Here is a 16,890-nt window from a genome sequence, read left to right as displayed (position 1 = left end):
AATTTTGAACAAAAGCATGTAACCTATTACTTAAATTGCCTCTGTGTAGCCCTCATTCCAGAAGGGTTTGGGATTTATTATCATTGTGGGGAAGAATAGTGTTTTTCTCTGCCCCGAGCCTGAGAGACCAAAGCCCGTCTTTCCCATTATACATCCCCAAGGTTAGGCTGCGAATTTACTTGAATGACAAATAGTTTTATTGAATTTTCACTTCATACTCAATTTCTTTATAAGTTAAAGGAAGAATAGCCAAGAGAAAAAAAAAGACTTTTATATATAGAAAATAATAGCTGTGCATTGTGAAACCATGCAGTTTTGAGTGAGAAGCATCAATCTTCTGAAATGACTGAAGTCATTTTAGTTCTGCTGTCTGGTGATTGGTGTTAGACTCTAAGAGCTAAATATCACCTGACTTGGCCACTTCCTCTGATACAAACTGAGGTCTGTTTCCTTCTCATGTTATGATGATATCGTCTGAAGATAAGATATATATGCATGAATATGAATATGAAACACCTTTTAAATCACTTGTAACAATAATGACTTAGAGGAAAAAATGTTCAGTACAATTTTGTGTAATTCACCAGATATTCACTGTGGTTATTGCTAGGTAAAGGGATTGCATGTAATCTGTATTTTCTTTCTGCTTGTCTACATTTTCTACAATGAATGTGTGTTTTCTGAAATAATATACAAAAGTTTTATTTTTTTTTTTCAAGGCAGGACACTTACATGATGTTGTTGTTGCTACTGAGATAGTTCTATGCTGGACTAACTTAGTTTTGGACAGTTTCAATTTAGTATCTCTTCCTCTGAAAAACTTTCCTTGCCTAGGGCAGAGAAATGTCCTGCTGTTCTGTCACTAAGGCTACAGGGTTATTAGTGTTTTATGGAGGCCATTGGTCATTCATACTTACTGAGCATCCCGTGTGCCGCATTCTGTGGGAAAATACAAAGACAGGTATATGTGGGAAAATATCCAAAGTGGGGACCCTCTTTAAAAGAAAGATCATTTTCAACTTCTGAGAGTTTATGTATCAATCCATCAAAACAAATGTGATGGGGTCTGCTGTGCGTGGGGTGGTGTGCTGAGTGCTGCACACATCTCAAAGGGGATTGATGTGGCACCAGCACTGGCTGCCAGGAGCTCATGGTCATATTGGGAAGATAAGGATTGAATATGTGAAAACAATTTTTAAAAAGAGAGAGAGAAAGAAATCAAAGTACGATCCAAAAGCTGTCACAAAACTGTAAATAATCACCAAATGACTGGTACAGGTACTAATGTTATCAGAAGGAAGAGACCACCATGGGCCTGAGCAGACTGCCAGGACTGCATGGAAGTGGAAGGTACTGAGTTGAAATTGGAAGCCAGAAGGCATCTTTAGGCCTGTGTGTTCAGAATCCTAGAATTTTATTTCTGCCATGTTCTTTGGTCGAAGCCAGTCTCAAGGCCAGCCCAGATTCAAGGGCAGGGAAATAGCCTCCACCTATTGATGGGAGGAATGACAAAGGCACGCTATAAAGTGGTATAGTCACATGGAACTGTATGTCATTGAAGGCCGGAAGTACCCTGTAATTCAAGTTCTCCAGACTTAGCTCTTGATATAAAGGAGAGCTTTTATAATTTTCTTCCTCTGCTGTAACTTTCTTTTCTCATCTTGTTGATAACAAAATGTAACTTTATATTCTCATTCATATGTAATATAGAAGGATAACACATATATAGATCAATGTAATTTTCTTGTTTGATAATAAAAGCATTGTTAATTCATGACCTTTGATAATCAAGCTGCTAATGTTAGTTCTGTCCCTAATTGTTTTCTCATGACAAAATGTACCTGTTATTAACCTCCAAGATGCTAGATGATAGCATGGAAAGGGTAAGAGCTCTAGAATCAGACCAATTTGGTTTAGATTCCAGGCTGTGCCACATATTGTCTCTGTGACTCTTTCAGCTGTCATATCGTAATCTGTAAAATGGGGACATGTTAGTCTATTCTTGCGTAGCTGTAAAGAAATACCCGAGGCTGGGTAATTTATAAGAAAAAAAGGTTTATTTTGGCTCACTGTTCTGCAAGCTGTATAGGAAGTGTGATGTTGGCATCTGCTTCTGGTGAAGGCCTCAAGAAGCTTCCAATCATGGTGGAAGGCAAAGGGGAACCAGCATGTCACATAGCAAGAGAGGGAGCAAGGTGGGGGAGGAGGTATCAGGCCTCTTTAAACAACCAGCTCATGTGTGAACTAACAGGGAGAGAACTCACTCATCACCAAGAAGATGGTGCTAAATCATTGATGAGGAATTAACCCCCATGACCCAAACACTTCCTACCAGGCCCCACCTCCAACATTGTAGATTACATTTCAACATGGAATTTGGAGAGGATGAACATCCAAACCATATCAGGGGATAATTGTAATTCCCCTGCAGGCTTGTTATTATTGTTAATTTTGTATTTCTATACTAAAAGAATTTAGCTTGAATTTAGTTTTGAAAAACTAGTACTTCTATTTAAAACTTACAATTTGACTTAATTTGGCAGAGTGCAATGTATTTTGGCTTTGATCTTTTATATCAGCCTCTCAACAGCCTACACGTTTAAAATTAAAATTCAGTGTTACACATTCTATTCTGAGTTGGTATTTCTAGACCACAGTTACTTCTTTGCAGCTGTTTCTTGTAGAATGTGGCTTCTCAAGCCTGGACAGAGCTGAGTTTCTCACCAGGGTGCCCAATATATGTAAGTGGGCCGCCAGCAGGGAGGAAGGGTGGGCCTCTGTGGACAGATTATACCACTTAGTGAGATAGTCAGTTCCGTTCAGTATTCTTTTCCCCTGAGCAGATCACAATTCATTATTAAAGCCCTAATCATGAAACTGGGGGTATTATGAAAGATCTATGATCAGCAATTATAAAACAATCATAATAATGGCTACTGTTTATTGAGTACTTAGTATATGCCAGGAACTATGTTAAGTGCTTTCTATGTATTATCTCATTTATTTTCAGAGCAACCCTATGAGGTAGGTACCACTACTATCCCCATTTTAAAACCTACAATGACATATCAGTTTATGAAAGTAGTATAATACACTGTGAAAAATGAAAATACACAGAAAGGAAAAATGAATACACCATATTTTTACCAATCAGAGAATATTACTGTTAACATTACATGAACTTCTGGAATTTAGAAAACCTCTTTATTTTTTGCTAAGCCTAAATTTAAGGCTATTTTCTAAATATCTAAGAGAGAAATTCTTATTTTAGAAAGTATAATCTGAACCCTGAACTCAGAGTAAAAGCAGGATCCTTTCTTTCTGTTTGTATTCCTGCTTTAGCAATCTTAATTATCTCTAACTCTTGGATGAATCTGGCTGAATATCAGGTAGGTCTTATACAGAGAAGGGCAAAAAGATAAGCATATGAAAACATTACTTTAAAAACCAAACAAACATTTTTACAGTGTATTGATTAGCTACTGATGGGAGAAAAATCACAAAATCTGAGCTTAAGAATGAACTTTAATTTGCATGAACAATAAGAACTTACTCTTGATCACACATTTTGGGGTAAGCTGGAATGACTTTTCTTAAGCTATGAGTCTTCAAGTAGACTGGGGTGGCTTATTTTGAGGCCCAGGCTAGATACAGGAGTAATGGCTACCATGGTATGTTTTTCTCATAATGATGACTAAAGCAAAAGGGGACAAGCTCAACAGTATAGGCACTTGTCCAGTAATATCCGAAGGGCCAAAGCAAGTTAGATGTGAAGCCTGAAGTTAAGGGATGGGAAAGGACACACCTACCATGAGTGTCCTTGGCCCTGAGACCAAGGCAAGGATATACATGTGTAACACTGCTATGTCATAATGAAAGGTTAGGACTAATATTAATAATTTAACCTACCACACCCACTTCCATGTATATATTTATTCCTATCCTCATCCATCTACTTTACAAATATATGTGTGTGTATATATGTATGTGTATATGTGTGTGTGTATACACAGATGCAGAGGCATATATATATGTATGATATACATATGGACACAGACACACATGTACACAGAAGATAAAACATGTAGCTATGTGTAAAAGTTCTTTATAAAACATGAAAATGGGATAGCATATGGAAGCAGGGTGATGAGTCTGTTACATTTATTGAAAAACACCATAAAGAGCAAGTATAAAAGCATTTTGGGGACAAGACTAACCTACATTTGATGATAATTTGGACCCTGGAAACTTGGGGAAGGGGACAAGGGCAAAGGTGGGAGGGGGCATGCAGGGCACAGAATTAGGGGTAAGGAGGAGTGAATGAGAAGATATTAAAAATGCCCACAATTTTGTGAGCCTAGGGAATTTGAGAGAGACCATGGAGACATTGACCGGGAGACAGAATTTGTGAAGGGTGACTTGAAGAGTGGTCTTAGCATGGTCAGGTTTCAGGTATCAGCAAACGTCAAACAGGTTATGTTCTCCAGATAACTGAACTTTGGTAGTATGTTGAGACAGGCACACTAATTAGCTTTGTGACCATGAGCAAAATTCTAATGTATCTTCCAGCACTTAAATTCTACAGTCCTTTGACCTTTGTTGAGACCTGCAGTTGGAGGAATATGAACAAAATAGTTGCTAAAGAAGGTTAGGGAGAGAGAAAAGAACACGACTTGTATGTCAGGGATCAAACTGATGTCCTCCACATAAATGTTCTTGGTCAGCATAGGGTTATTGTTCTTGTTATTCTTTTTGAAATTCTTTTTTATTTTTCTTTTTTAAAATTGGAGACTCCATAGGCTAGATACACTTCTCTAGTCCAGCCACAGACCCCACCAAGCCCTCTTATCTTAGATCTACCCACTTCACACATTCACATTAAGTCTAGTCCTGGAAGACACTGAGATTTTCATCCCTGCCCTTAGTCTTAGGGCTTACCGATTGCTTGTGGGAAGGTGGAAAATAATCAAAAGCAGGAAAAACCAAAGGTAGCTAAGCATTGAACCACGAAAGTCAAGATTAAATGATGTTTTAAACAAGTACTAAAGTTACCAGATTGGTCCAGAAAGCTGAAAATCAAGCTTGTTAAAATCTCTGTTGGTTCTTTTATAACTTGACTAGATTTTGGACTCTGCCAAGAATAGAAATAATGTCTGTTATACGTTCTGAAGCTTTATCTTACAGTGAGATTACAATGCTACACTCTTCAGATGTAAAGAAAGAACTTTACAATCCTCAATTTCAAAACAAAGAAAGGGAGAGAAGGGTGTGGAGACAGGAAGAAAAAGAGAACAAAGGATTAAGAGTTGCCTCACTATTCCAAATAATAGTTTTTGTTTAGAATAACCCAGATGAAACATGTTTTTTTCATACACTTACCACTTACCACTTTTCTAGAAGCAATGAAAAAGTTGAAAATACATCTAGTATGTGAATAAGAAATATTTTTTTTTTTTTTTTTTTTTTTTGGAGATGGAGTCTCACTCTGTTGCCCTGGCTGGAGTGCAGCGGAGGATCTCCGCTCACGGCAAGCTCTGCCTCCCAGGTTCAAGCCATTCTCCTACCTCAGCCTCCCGAGTAGCTGGAACTACAGGCACCCGCCACCTCGCCCGGCTAATTTTTTGTATGTTTAGAAGAGATGAGGTTTCACCGTGTTAGGCAGGATGGTCTCGATCTCCTGACCTCATGATCCGCCGGCCTCGGCCTCCCAACGTGCTGGGATTACAGGCATGAGCCACCATGCCTGGCTCAAGAAATACTTTTTTTTTTCATTAACCAGTTTTTCTAGCTTAAACGTCACTCATAACACATTTTCTTCTATTCAACCCCTTCTGCAGAAATGACTTGCTAATGGTCTGTCGCCAGTTGAATATGGAAGAGTCTGTGGCTGAGATCATGAACCAGTTGGGAGCAGATGAAAATGGAAAGATTTCCTTTCAGGATTTCACAAGATGCCGCATGCAGCTCGTTCGAGAAATTAGGAAGGAGGAAGTAGATCTTTCTGCAAAGTCAGACAACTCCTGCACAAAGAAGCTGAGGGATAGAATTGCTTCCTGGCCCACGAGCAGTGACAACAGTTTGGGTAGGTATAACCAGGTGGCAGTTTTATGGCACTCCACTGGCCTTGCCTGTGATCTCTCTAAATGAGAGTAGCCTCCCCAACCTGGGGCCAGCTCATACTGAGGCTGTCCTCCTGGCCACACGTTCCCTGGGGGAGTGCTCGCTGTTTCCCCCAGTTCTGTCTGATGGCTTCACACTTCCTGGCTCGCTGCTTTCTTTATTTTGCTTTTTCCATTTTCCAAGTTTAATAATGCATTCAAGTAGCTATTACAGAAGAAGGGCAAATGCACAAGACAGTAACTGCATCAGCAGACCTCAGAAACTCTTTGGGGAAGAAGTTTCAAGGTTACATACAGAGGCTTTTAAAAGCAATTTTTAAAAATTTAATGTTAAAAATGTTTTCTATAAAGATAGTTTTGTATTCATAAGTTTATATTTGTTACTGCAAGATAAGCAGTCGCAAAGAAAGTTCTTAATACCGTTGATAATTATTGAAATTGGGTGATTTCTTGTATTTATTTTTGAATACTCAGTTATACATATTTTTTAGTATGTTTGAGATTTTACATAATAAAAAGTTAACAAGGAAAGAAAGGAGACATCTTAAAGGGTAGCCTTAACAAAGAGGCAGAAGATAGTGTCTGAATTTTCAGGGTTTTTTTTTTCCTTGAAAATGTGTCTTTGATCTTTGTTTCTCTGCTAGGTAGATCTAGTGGCAAGAAGTAAAGTATCATGCTAGTTGTCCATCATTTATTTTATGTTTTTTATATATATATACACACACACACACACACGAGCATGGATAATTGTGTAGTGCCACATACACACACATCTTTAAACAATGCTTCTGGCAGTGAAATCATTTGCGCCATTATTATTGAGTAATGGAAACAATAAAAATGTCCACATATACTCCATGCCTTGCTACCTTCATAGATTCTACTTTAGCAGCAAATCAGATGTCTGGCAATGCATGTGCTCTTAACATAATATGTAGAAATAATATTTAAATAACAACTTTCTAAGTATTCAAGTAACATATGTTCATTATAGAAAAACAAGGGGAAAAAAGGCAAGCAGAAGAAAATAAAAGTCACCCTAATCCTACCACCTGGAAATAATGACTACTGCCCACATTTGATATACTTACTTCTGGAATCTCTTCCTCTCTCTGTCTCTCATCATGCGTGTGATTTGTGTTTTACTAGTTTTTTTTCACATATCTTCTGTATATTTTGTATCTTGCAGTTTTTCTTTTGCATTTTCTTCATGCTTTTAAATGGTATTTGAAAGCATGATTTGTAAGTTTGCATGACACAAAATAGACACTCAGTAAATATTTATTAAATGATGAAATGAAGGAATTTTTTCTGCTAAGCTGTATTTTCAGATTTTTCTGCTAAGAACATGGATTTCTTCTATAAACACATAAGTGTACACACATACATATTTGAAGGGTTAAGTACATTGTGGAACACCCCAACCAATAATTGCATACTATATAGCATTAAAATGATGTATCAATATGTATCAAAATATGTATACAGAAGGAAATTTTTTTGTGAAAAAAAATTGTTTGTCAATGTGTACTAGATATTTATGAAAATCCTAAAAGAAACTGGTTTGAAAGAATTGCTGCACACATCTAATTGGTTTGACTAGCTTGGAAGACTGTCCTGACCAGAGAAAGGATTGAAAAATAATACCCTTTCATCCTTTTAGATAACCTTATACCCTTGGGAAAAGAGGTGGTAACTGACAGGAGGTGATTCATAAAACTTGTCCTGAACTGAGGAAGTGCTAGCGGCTATGAAACCTCCTACCACTTTCTCCTGGTAGTTAAGAGTTCAGAGTCAGACTATTTGATTGAGAATCCTGTTTCGTCGCTTACTGTCTACATGACACTAGGCAAATTATTTAACCTCTCTGTGTCTCAGTTTCCTCAAGTGTAAAATTGGGGCAGTTATTGCTATTTGGGGGAATAAAGGAGTTAATATATGTGTAAAGTCCATAAAGCAATGCCCAGCATATAATCAGTAAATGCGTGTTAAACTAATATTATTATTATTATTACCACCCAGTTTTAAGTCCTGGGGATTTGGAAAACAACTCCCTATTCAGTCTGATGTAAATCAAATACACCTAAAAATTGACACTAATTATGCTGGGCACCATGGCTCACACCTGTAATCCCAGCACTTTAGGAGGCTGAGGCGGGAGGATCACTTGAGGTCAAGAGTTTGAAACTAGCCTGGGCAACATACAAAAAATTTAAAAGTTAGCCAGGTGCGGTGGTGCATGCCTGTTGTCTTAGCTACTTACAAGGCTGATATGGAGGGGTTACCTGAGCCCAAGAGTTAGAGGTTGCAGTGAGCTATGATTACACCACTGCACTCCAGCCTGGGTGATAGAGCAAGACCCTGTATCCAAAAAAAAAAAAAAAAAAAAAAGGACAATAACTAAACAAACATATAGATATACATGTTCAATTAGTCCTTCTCTTTTCTATACTATTAATCTCTCCTCTCCTTCTGACTCTATTTAGGTAAACTCCAGGATCTCCCTTCTGGGGGTGGAGGGAAGCCCTCTCTTGACTTTGTGTTCCCCTTAGTACTGCCCTATTTCTCTGACCCTTCCTTCAGTGTACTCTTACCGTCTTCAGTCCTCACCACTCCGCTGGCCCTGCTCTTGCTGCCTTCATGTTGGCCAATCCAAAGATTCCTTTTCTGCCCACATCTAAATCTTTGGAATCTGACCCAGCTAACCACTCCTTCATGCTAGCTATACTTTATTCTCTTCGACTTCTTGACACCATGTTCTCCTGTTTACCGTTTTAGCTTCCCTTTCTCAGCCTATACTACTTCCAAATTTTGAGGTGCCTTGGGGTTACATTCTGTCCTTAGATGATTTCATGTGGTCCCATGTGTTTATTTATTTATTTATTTATTTGAGTCAGGATCTCACTCTGTCACCCAGGCTGGAGTGCAGTGGTGCAATCATGGCTCACTACAGCCTCAACCTCCTGGGCTCGAGTGATCCTCCTGCCTCAGTCTCCCAAGTAGCTGGAACTACAGGCATACACCACCAGGCCCAGCTAATATTTTGTATTTTTTTGTGGAGATGGGGTTTCGCTGTGTTGTCCAGGATGGTCTCAACTCTTGGACTCAAGCCATCTTCCTGCCTCAGCCTCCCAGAGTGCTGAGATCACAGGCAAGCGCCACCATGCTGAGCTTGGTCCTATGGCTTTAAATACTAGTTTTGTACCAGTAACTCCCAAATATAATTACATATATATAATATATATATATATATCCCTGCCCTTTCCTGTGATCTGTAGAATCAGGTTAAATTGACATGTATTCCTAGATATCTTACAGACTTCCAACCTTAACTCAGTGAAAAAGAACTTTTGATTCTGTCCCCTACTTTTTCTCCCAGGCTTATTAGTCTCCCAGATAACCTTTACCTAGGAAATATCTGCATTTAGTAAATATCTACATCTAGGAAATATTTCTGTTCATCTGTTTACTCCAGCTAGCAAGTCCCACTGTCTCACATGCCAAAGTATAGCCAGAATCTGCCCACTTCCTTTGCTCTCCTGCTATCACGTGTCCAAATCACCATCATATCTTGCCTTGCCTACTAAAATAACCTTTAACTGGCCTGCCTGACCCCTCCCTTGGCTCCTGACATTTTATTTTCTACCCTGTAGTCAGAATTGTCTTTTAAAGGTATAAAATCATGCTTAGTTCAATCCCATGTCATTCTGTGGCTTCCGTATCATCTTAAAGTCCAAATTCCTTACCACAGTGTGGTGCATAGCACCCACTCTGAATTGATCTCATCTTGCTCCCCTGACTTACCATGTTTGCCACAGTCACAGTGGCCTTCCTGCTTTTCCTCTAATTTAGCAAACTCAGCCAGTCTCCTGGCCTTTACCCGGCACATAACCAGGCTTAAATATTTCCTCTTCAGAGAGGCCTTTCCAAGCTCAAGCAGCCTCTCCTCCTTTCCGCGTTCACATGCCCTTACTGCTTCATACCACTTACCCTTATCTGACATGAGTTATGTACCTACTTGAATATTTACTTATCTGTCTTTCCCCATACAAATGAATTTCCACCGGAGTACTAATGACCTTGATTGTCATGTTTACTGCTATACTCCAGCACTTAGAACAGTGCCTGTCACGGGGAAGATGCTCAGTGCATGTTTGTTGAATGAATGAGTGAATGAATGAGCAATGTACTGTCATGCTTCTTTAGGGACGCAGGGAAGTGCAGTGCACAGTTTCAGACACTAAATAACTTATAATGTGATTGTGGAGGCATAAGCACATGACAAATTAAGTGGCAATAAGCTTTAAAGTAGAGTTAACAAAACTTTGGAAGCCATTGAATGGTACAGAAGATATGGTCTGCTCTATAAGAGGAGCTAAGAAATACTGTGAACAGGAGTTTCAGGAAATGGTTACCTGTGACTGTAGGACGGAGAGAAGTAGAAAGAATGTTGTGCTGTTATGAGAAAAGCCTAAGAAAAACTTAGGTTTAATAGTTAAGTGTCAGAAGAACTTTATTGTCAGCCTTGACATTTCACAGCACATCTACAACAGGGAGTTGAGCTGGCAGAAAAAGACGACTTGTCAAAACATTACATGCTCAACTTGGAAGAGGAATTTCAGTAGATTCATTTCTCCCGAGTGTTTTCTGCAGAACACTGATTTAAAGAGATGGTTATAAACATTATGTGAAGAAAGAATTTCTTTGTTAAATACATGTGAAAACTTTGGGTTAAACTAGATTATAGTTTTTTTTTACTGCAAGGCATCTCGGAGCCTTTAATATGCTATTATTTCTTGAGATTCTCCAGAAGAAGAATAAAATATAAGCATTTTCCACACTTAATTAACTATAAACTTTCACTCACAAAGCTTCTCTTAGGCCATGCATTCTCTGCTCAAAAGTTCTTTGGGTGAAAATTAAGGCACCTGAACAACCAGGTCATAACAGATTTTTATATTGGCTTTAAGCCATCCCAGAAACAACATTTTCAAATTTTTATGTGTTTTAGCCATCAGCTATACAATTTAATACTTATAGCTATAATAATATAAATGTTTTTAAATTACTAATATTTATTAGCATGAGACAATTTGCTAGACACTTTACTTGTATTATAATGCTAGAAAGATAGATCCCAATTTCACCACTGAGTTGCCATGGAACTTAGGCTACGTTCCTGATTATTCTGAGCTTTAAGTTTTTTATCTCTAAAGATAGAGCAGTAACACAAACATTACAGGGAAGTTGGAAAGATTTAGTAAGATATTACATGTAAAGTTCCTACACAGAGCCTATATCACAGTAGGTTTTCAATATATAATAGTGTTGTTATCATTATCATCTCTAATCTTTGCAGCTACTTTCCTTGTCTAGAATAGAATCCTCCTTCTATACAGGCGGAAACTGAGGCTGTAAGCCACACAGCAAGTAAGGAGTAGAGAACACTCAGTCTACTGAAAGAGATGATTGAGTCTCTTGCAACTTTAACTTAGAAAACTGACGTGATGAGCAAAGTGCAAACTGAAAATAACACTGCCATCCAGAGGCCACTCCCAGAAATGACAGACATATGGTCCTCAGGGTCTTGAGGCAGGGTCTGAGGGCAATTTGTGTTAGTGAAAGCCCATCTCGTTGGCAGCAAAGTGATGCATACATTATACCAGAATGGTTGTGAGGTATTCTATATGCTACCTAATTTTCCAATGAAAAACAAATCATCGGGTTCATTATAATTACTCGTAGATTTCATTTTGAAAAGTGTGCTTTTCTTTGTGATTGGGAAAGACTGGAGTTAAAAAAGAAATTCTAGCATTAGATATTTACATAGGTTTGCAATTCCCACAGTGCCTTTATTTAAACATGCCCTTTTAAATAAATAGTTTTTTTTTTTTTTTTTTTACTTTAGCCAAGCTGTAAACCTTACACATGGATTCCATGTACTTGTGTCAAACATGTGAATTATATGAAAGAGGCAGTGCTTCAGGTTGATGGCCACTGAAGGGACAGGGATTGCCTGAGGAGAGCTGATGCAGCCCTTTGAGCTGACCTAATGAGGCTGTCACCTGTCTGTGCTTCTCAGAGTTTTGGGGGCACTTGTTTTTCTTCCTTTGGTCAGGTCTCAGAGAGCCCCAAAACTTATTTCAATCAAATTCCATAGTTGTAAAACATTGTTTAAGATAACAGACACTACAACCTGCTAATTAGTACAATTAACTTTCATTTATACTAAGATTAGAACACTAGGCACAATTTCCAATAACCTATATCTCCAAAGACTCTTTATTGCCCTGTCCTTGAGGTAGATTCTCACCTGATGTGTCAGCCTTCATTGCTGCTCTGATAGTGCCCCCGTGGTCTAAGGAAAAAATAAAGTACTGAAGTTCCTCAGAAAAACTAACAGTAAAAAAAGTTTTCTTTAATAGAAACTCAAAGTAAAAAGTTAGATCAAGGAATATATGGTTTAGGCAGGAAGGACCTCAAACCCACAAGCCCAAGGGAGGAAGTATGAGGAGATATCCTGATTCCTTGGCAGATTTAAAGAAACAAATAAGCAGCCTCCTGAATTTGGGTTTGATATCTTGTTTTAAAAATTAAAACTACAGTTTTAATTAATATATATAAAACCTGTTCAGTCCTGATACATCCCAGTTTTCCAGAATGAATGCTACTGTTAGATTTCATTGTTTTTTTCTATGTATATAGATATGTTTCTAAACCCTTAAAGCAGATTAAATTAAATGAAACAAGAAGGCATTGTTCAGTCCTATCAGATTGGCCCTGTTATGTAGGGTTCTGGGTGGTGAATTGAGAAAATCAAAAGTGGCTTAAGTCCCCTGCGGGCTCTGGGTGAACAACGAATAATTAACACAGAACGTTTTAAATACAATCACTCTTGAGAGTGATTCATTGTTAAAAATACTGCCCAGTGAGCATAAAACCAGACTCAAGTCACACACAATAGCCTTCAGCCCCATTTGAAGGTATAAGATTTCTTTTTTCATTTTTGTTGTTGTTTTTTTTATTTGACATACTCTAAGCCCTCTGTCAAATGGTAAACAATTTATTCTATTACTTAGTCGGGAGTTATAAAGGCCTTTAAAGTCTTTAAGTAATGGGTACCATTTTACATTCTATTGTTGCATACTGAGAATGTTGTAAAGCAACTATCTATAGATTAAGTTTGGGTAAACTTAGCCAAGTCTTTGATTAGCAGTTAATTTTTGTCTCTTTTTATTAATCATTGTCCTTCTTGTCCTTGGGGAGTCCCTAATTCCGATTGATTCTTCTGTTCATACTTCTCAGATTGGCAGTACCATGGTCTGGGTATGGATCCTCCCTCATTCCTTGGTTACTAGAGTTTCCTCTTTGCTGTTCTTTCTGCCTGCAAGCTGTTGATTTCAGTCAGTGCTGCGATGGCTTCCTAATATTTTTGCTATGTACTCATGATACAGCTCTGTTTTATCTATTTAATTGACTGTGCTGTCACCTCTGGATGCTTTTGGATGTCAAGACTCCTAACCATCCAGTGGGCTCATCCCGCTTTATCCCATCATGTTTCCCACTACTTCCCACATGGGCCCTTACCTTCAGTAATGCTGGCCTTCTTACGACCCCTACACAACCCCTCAAACCTACTTCTTGAGTTTTGTTCCTTCTCTCCTATGTATTAGGGATTTTTAGTGACAAGCAGCAAACACCCAACTCTAATACTTTGAAGAAGAAGTGGGAGGTGTTGAGAGAGAATGCAAATGTGACTGTATTGGAGAAGCCTAGGCAGTTAGATCCAACATGGATGGATTCAAAGGCTCAAATGTCATCAGCTTTCCTTCCACCGTGTCTCAGCCCTTTCCTTTAGGATTGGCTTTATTCTCAGGCTCCTGGTCGTGGCTTCCAGCAGCCCAAGTCTTACAGCCATTCTGTCGGGTAGCCACAGAGAAATGAGGGATTCTTCTCTAATGCTGGCTTCACAAAAGTCCTGGGAATTGGTCTCACTAGCTCTTGTTGAACCATATATCTATTCCTGAACAAGTCACTCAGGCTATAAGAATGCAGTGATCTGATTGGCCAGGCCTGGATAACATGCTCAGCTTGTGAAATTAGGGTAGAGTTGGCTCTATCCCCATCTTGTGGACTAAGCTGAGGAAAGAACAGGTAGGGAATCAAGGTCCTGTCACTACCAGAAAGGTGAATGGGTGCTAAGCAGGCAAAAATAACAGGTGCCCATTCCATGGTTTTATAATGGAAGTTCTGCCTCCTTTCTTTTCTTTGTATGTGTATTTTCACCATCCTTAAAAGGCTTTAATAATGCTACATAATACTGGTGTGTGTGTGTGTGTGTGTGTGTATGTGTATGTGTATACATACATAGCAACTAGGAAATTCATGTCTTATACACAACCTAATTGTAAGTTTCTAAATGAATTGGTAAACATTTTATTTTATGTCTCTTAATGTGTTTTCATTATATCGTGTGTATTTATCTGTCATTGCAATTATGAACCACATTGTGTTATAGTCATCCACTGTATATCCATCTTCTCTACTCGATTATGCATGTTGGGCAAATAGTACAGAGCCTGACACAGGGCATGCATTGGGTGAGTATTTGACCAATAAACAAATATATCAGTGAACAAAACTCTCTGATACCCATAGCACCAATCCCATGGACAACGACTATTTTCAATTTATTGTCAGTCTTCAAAGCATGAACCTGTTTGTTCAAGGTACAGTTATTCCTTTGAAATAGGAAATGTGTGCTTGGATCTGGGCAATGTTTAAAGAGACAATTAGTCCAAGTAATGAGTTAAAGATCAATATTACCAAGATTAATTTTTTATTTTAAATCTACTCTTATCCTGAGGATATAGTCTCAAGCTGGATGAAATGAAAACACCAGAACATTGATTTCACATCAGCTAATATGTAGTATGGTCCTTCACTATGACACTTGCTGCTAAACTGACAGAAGAAAGAGAAGGTGTGATGTGGCTGATTGAAAAACATGGCCACAATATTTTGCAGCTTTTCCCATCAAGAGGTAGAGTATTTTTTCCCCACCCGTTAAATCTAGGGTGGCCTTGTGGTTTGCTTTGAACAATAAAGTGTCACAAGAATGAAATTGTGCAAGTTCTGGAGCCGAGGCCTCAAATCACTTGCAGCTTCTTCCTGCATGTCTTGGAACACCCCTGCCACCATGAAAGAACATCTGGACTAGACTAACAAAGGCTGAAAGACCACACAAGGAGGCCCAGCCAACAGCCAGCACCAAGCCCCAGACATGTAAGTGTGGATATCTTACTCCCTCCAGCCCCTGTCAAGCTACCAGATGACTATAGTCACATCAGTGATCCCAGATGGAACAAACCAAAGTACTGCTCAGCTAAGCCCAGCCCAGCTGAGAATTGTTGACCCCCAGAATCATGAGAAACAGCAAATTATTGCTGTTTGAAGTCACTAAGTTTTGTGGTAGCTTTTTATGTAGCAGTAAATATGAAACACATAGAGAATTATCCTTAAGAAATTTGTGAAATTATTGTGAATGAAGATAAAACATATAAATAGAACTAGTACAGGATCATATATGATCTAGTGAAAAATGTGTGAAGCAAACAAGTTGTGCTGTAGGAGATGAGAAAGGAGAATCATTGTCAGAAACCAGAGAAGACTCTTGGAAGAAATAAAGCCCAAGCTGATCTTGGAAAACTGGAAAAAAAAAAATGGAACAATGTTGAAATAAGGAAACACACCCAGGTTATGATAAGTTGGAGAAGAGATCAATAGAAAGAAAGTATTTAACCTGTAATTAAATTCAACGTCCCTGTGCATCATGCTGAGTTATATGAACATCCAGGGAGTACATAGCTGTGGTTGGGTATGGGAGGTACTCAAAGCTCCAAGACAAATGTGGGGCATCTTTTTTTTTTTTTTTTGAGACAGGGTCGGGCATCTTTTTTTTTTTTTTTTTTTTTTTTTTTTTTTGAGACAGGGTCTCACTCTGTCACCGAGGCTGGAGTGCTGTGACACAATCACGGCTCACTGCAGCTTTGACATCCTGGACTCAAGCCATCCTCCCACCTCAGCCTTCTGGGTAGCTGAGACCACAGGTGTGCACCACCACGCCCCAGCTAACCTTTGTATTTTTTGTAGAGATGGGATTTCACTATGTTGCCCAGGCTAGTCTTGAACTTCTGGGTTCAAGCGATCCACCTGCCTTGGCCTCCCAAAGTGCTGGGATTTACAGGTGTGAGCCACTGTGCCCAGCAAACATGGTACATCTTCGCAAGCATCAATTTAGTTGACTATTTGGAGAAAAAGTTGTATAACTTGGAAAATGGTTTAAAATTTGTATTAATACAAATACAGCATGAAATTAACCATTCAGATGAACTTTTAAGATGAAACATGTGACTTCAACAAAATCTCTGGCTCAGGGGTAAGTTGGTCTGTCCCCCAGACTCCTTCGACTATCCTCTGCCTTCAGCGTACTCTGGTGGAAAAGACTGAGAAATGCTTCATTAAAGGATTCCTCTCAAATATGAACCTCAGAACTTACTTCTCTTTTAGTTTGTCTCTTTGGGTTGTTTAGGGCTTCTGACATTTGAGCTGACAATTACTTTAGTACCAGACAATGATTTACAGAGCCCATCAGGATCAAGGAGCAAAGAAGGTTTAAGGCTGTCAAACACTGTTAAGATCATAGCAAAGATATTTTCTGGAGTGGCTATTGCAATGGCTTTGCTATTTAAAAAAAAAGAAAAAGAAAAAG

General features: G+C 38.6%; 1 protein-coding gene across 1 annotated transcript in view; it reads left to right on the top strand.

Annotated features, from left to right (window-relative positions):
• Positions 1 to 16,890, top strand: part of MCC (MCC regulator of WNT signaling pathway) — a 465,432-nt gene that overhangs the window by 99,744 nt on the left and 348,798 nt on the right. Inside the window, exon 2 of the mRNA XM_017959782.3 lies at positions 5,838 to 6,082. Within this exon, the coding sequence (XP_017815271.1) occupies positions 5,838 to 6,082 (245 nt within the window). The remainder of the gene's footprint in view (positions 1 to 5,837; positions 6,083 to 16,890) is intronic.

This window comes from Papio anubis, chromosome 5 (assembly GCF_008728515.1).
Source record: "Papio anubis isolate 15944 chromosome 5, Panubis1.0, whole genome shotgun sequence".
In the NCBI taxonomy this organism is placed as follows: Eukaryota; Metazoa; Chordata; class Mammalia; order Primates; family Cercopithecidae; genus Papio; species Papio anubis.
The sequence above is the reverse complement of the archived record's forward strand: the minus strand, read 5'-3'. Positions and strand labels throughout refer to the sequence as shown.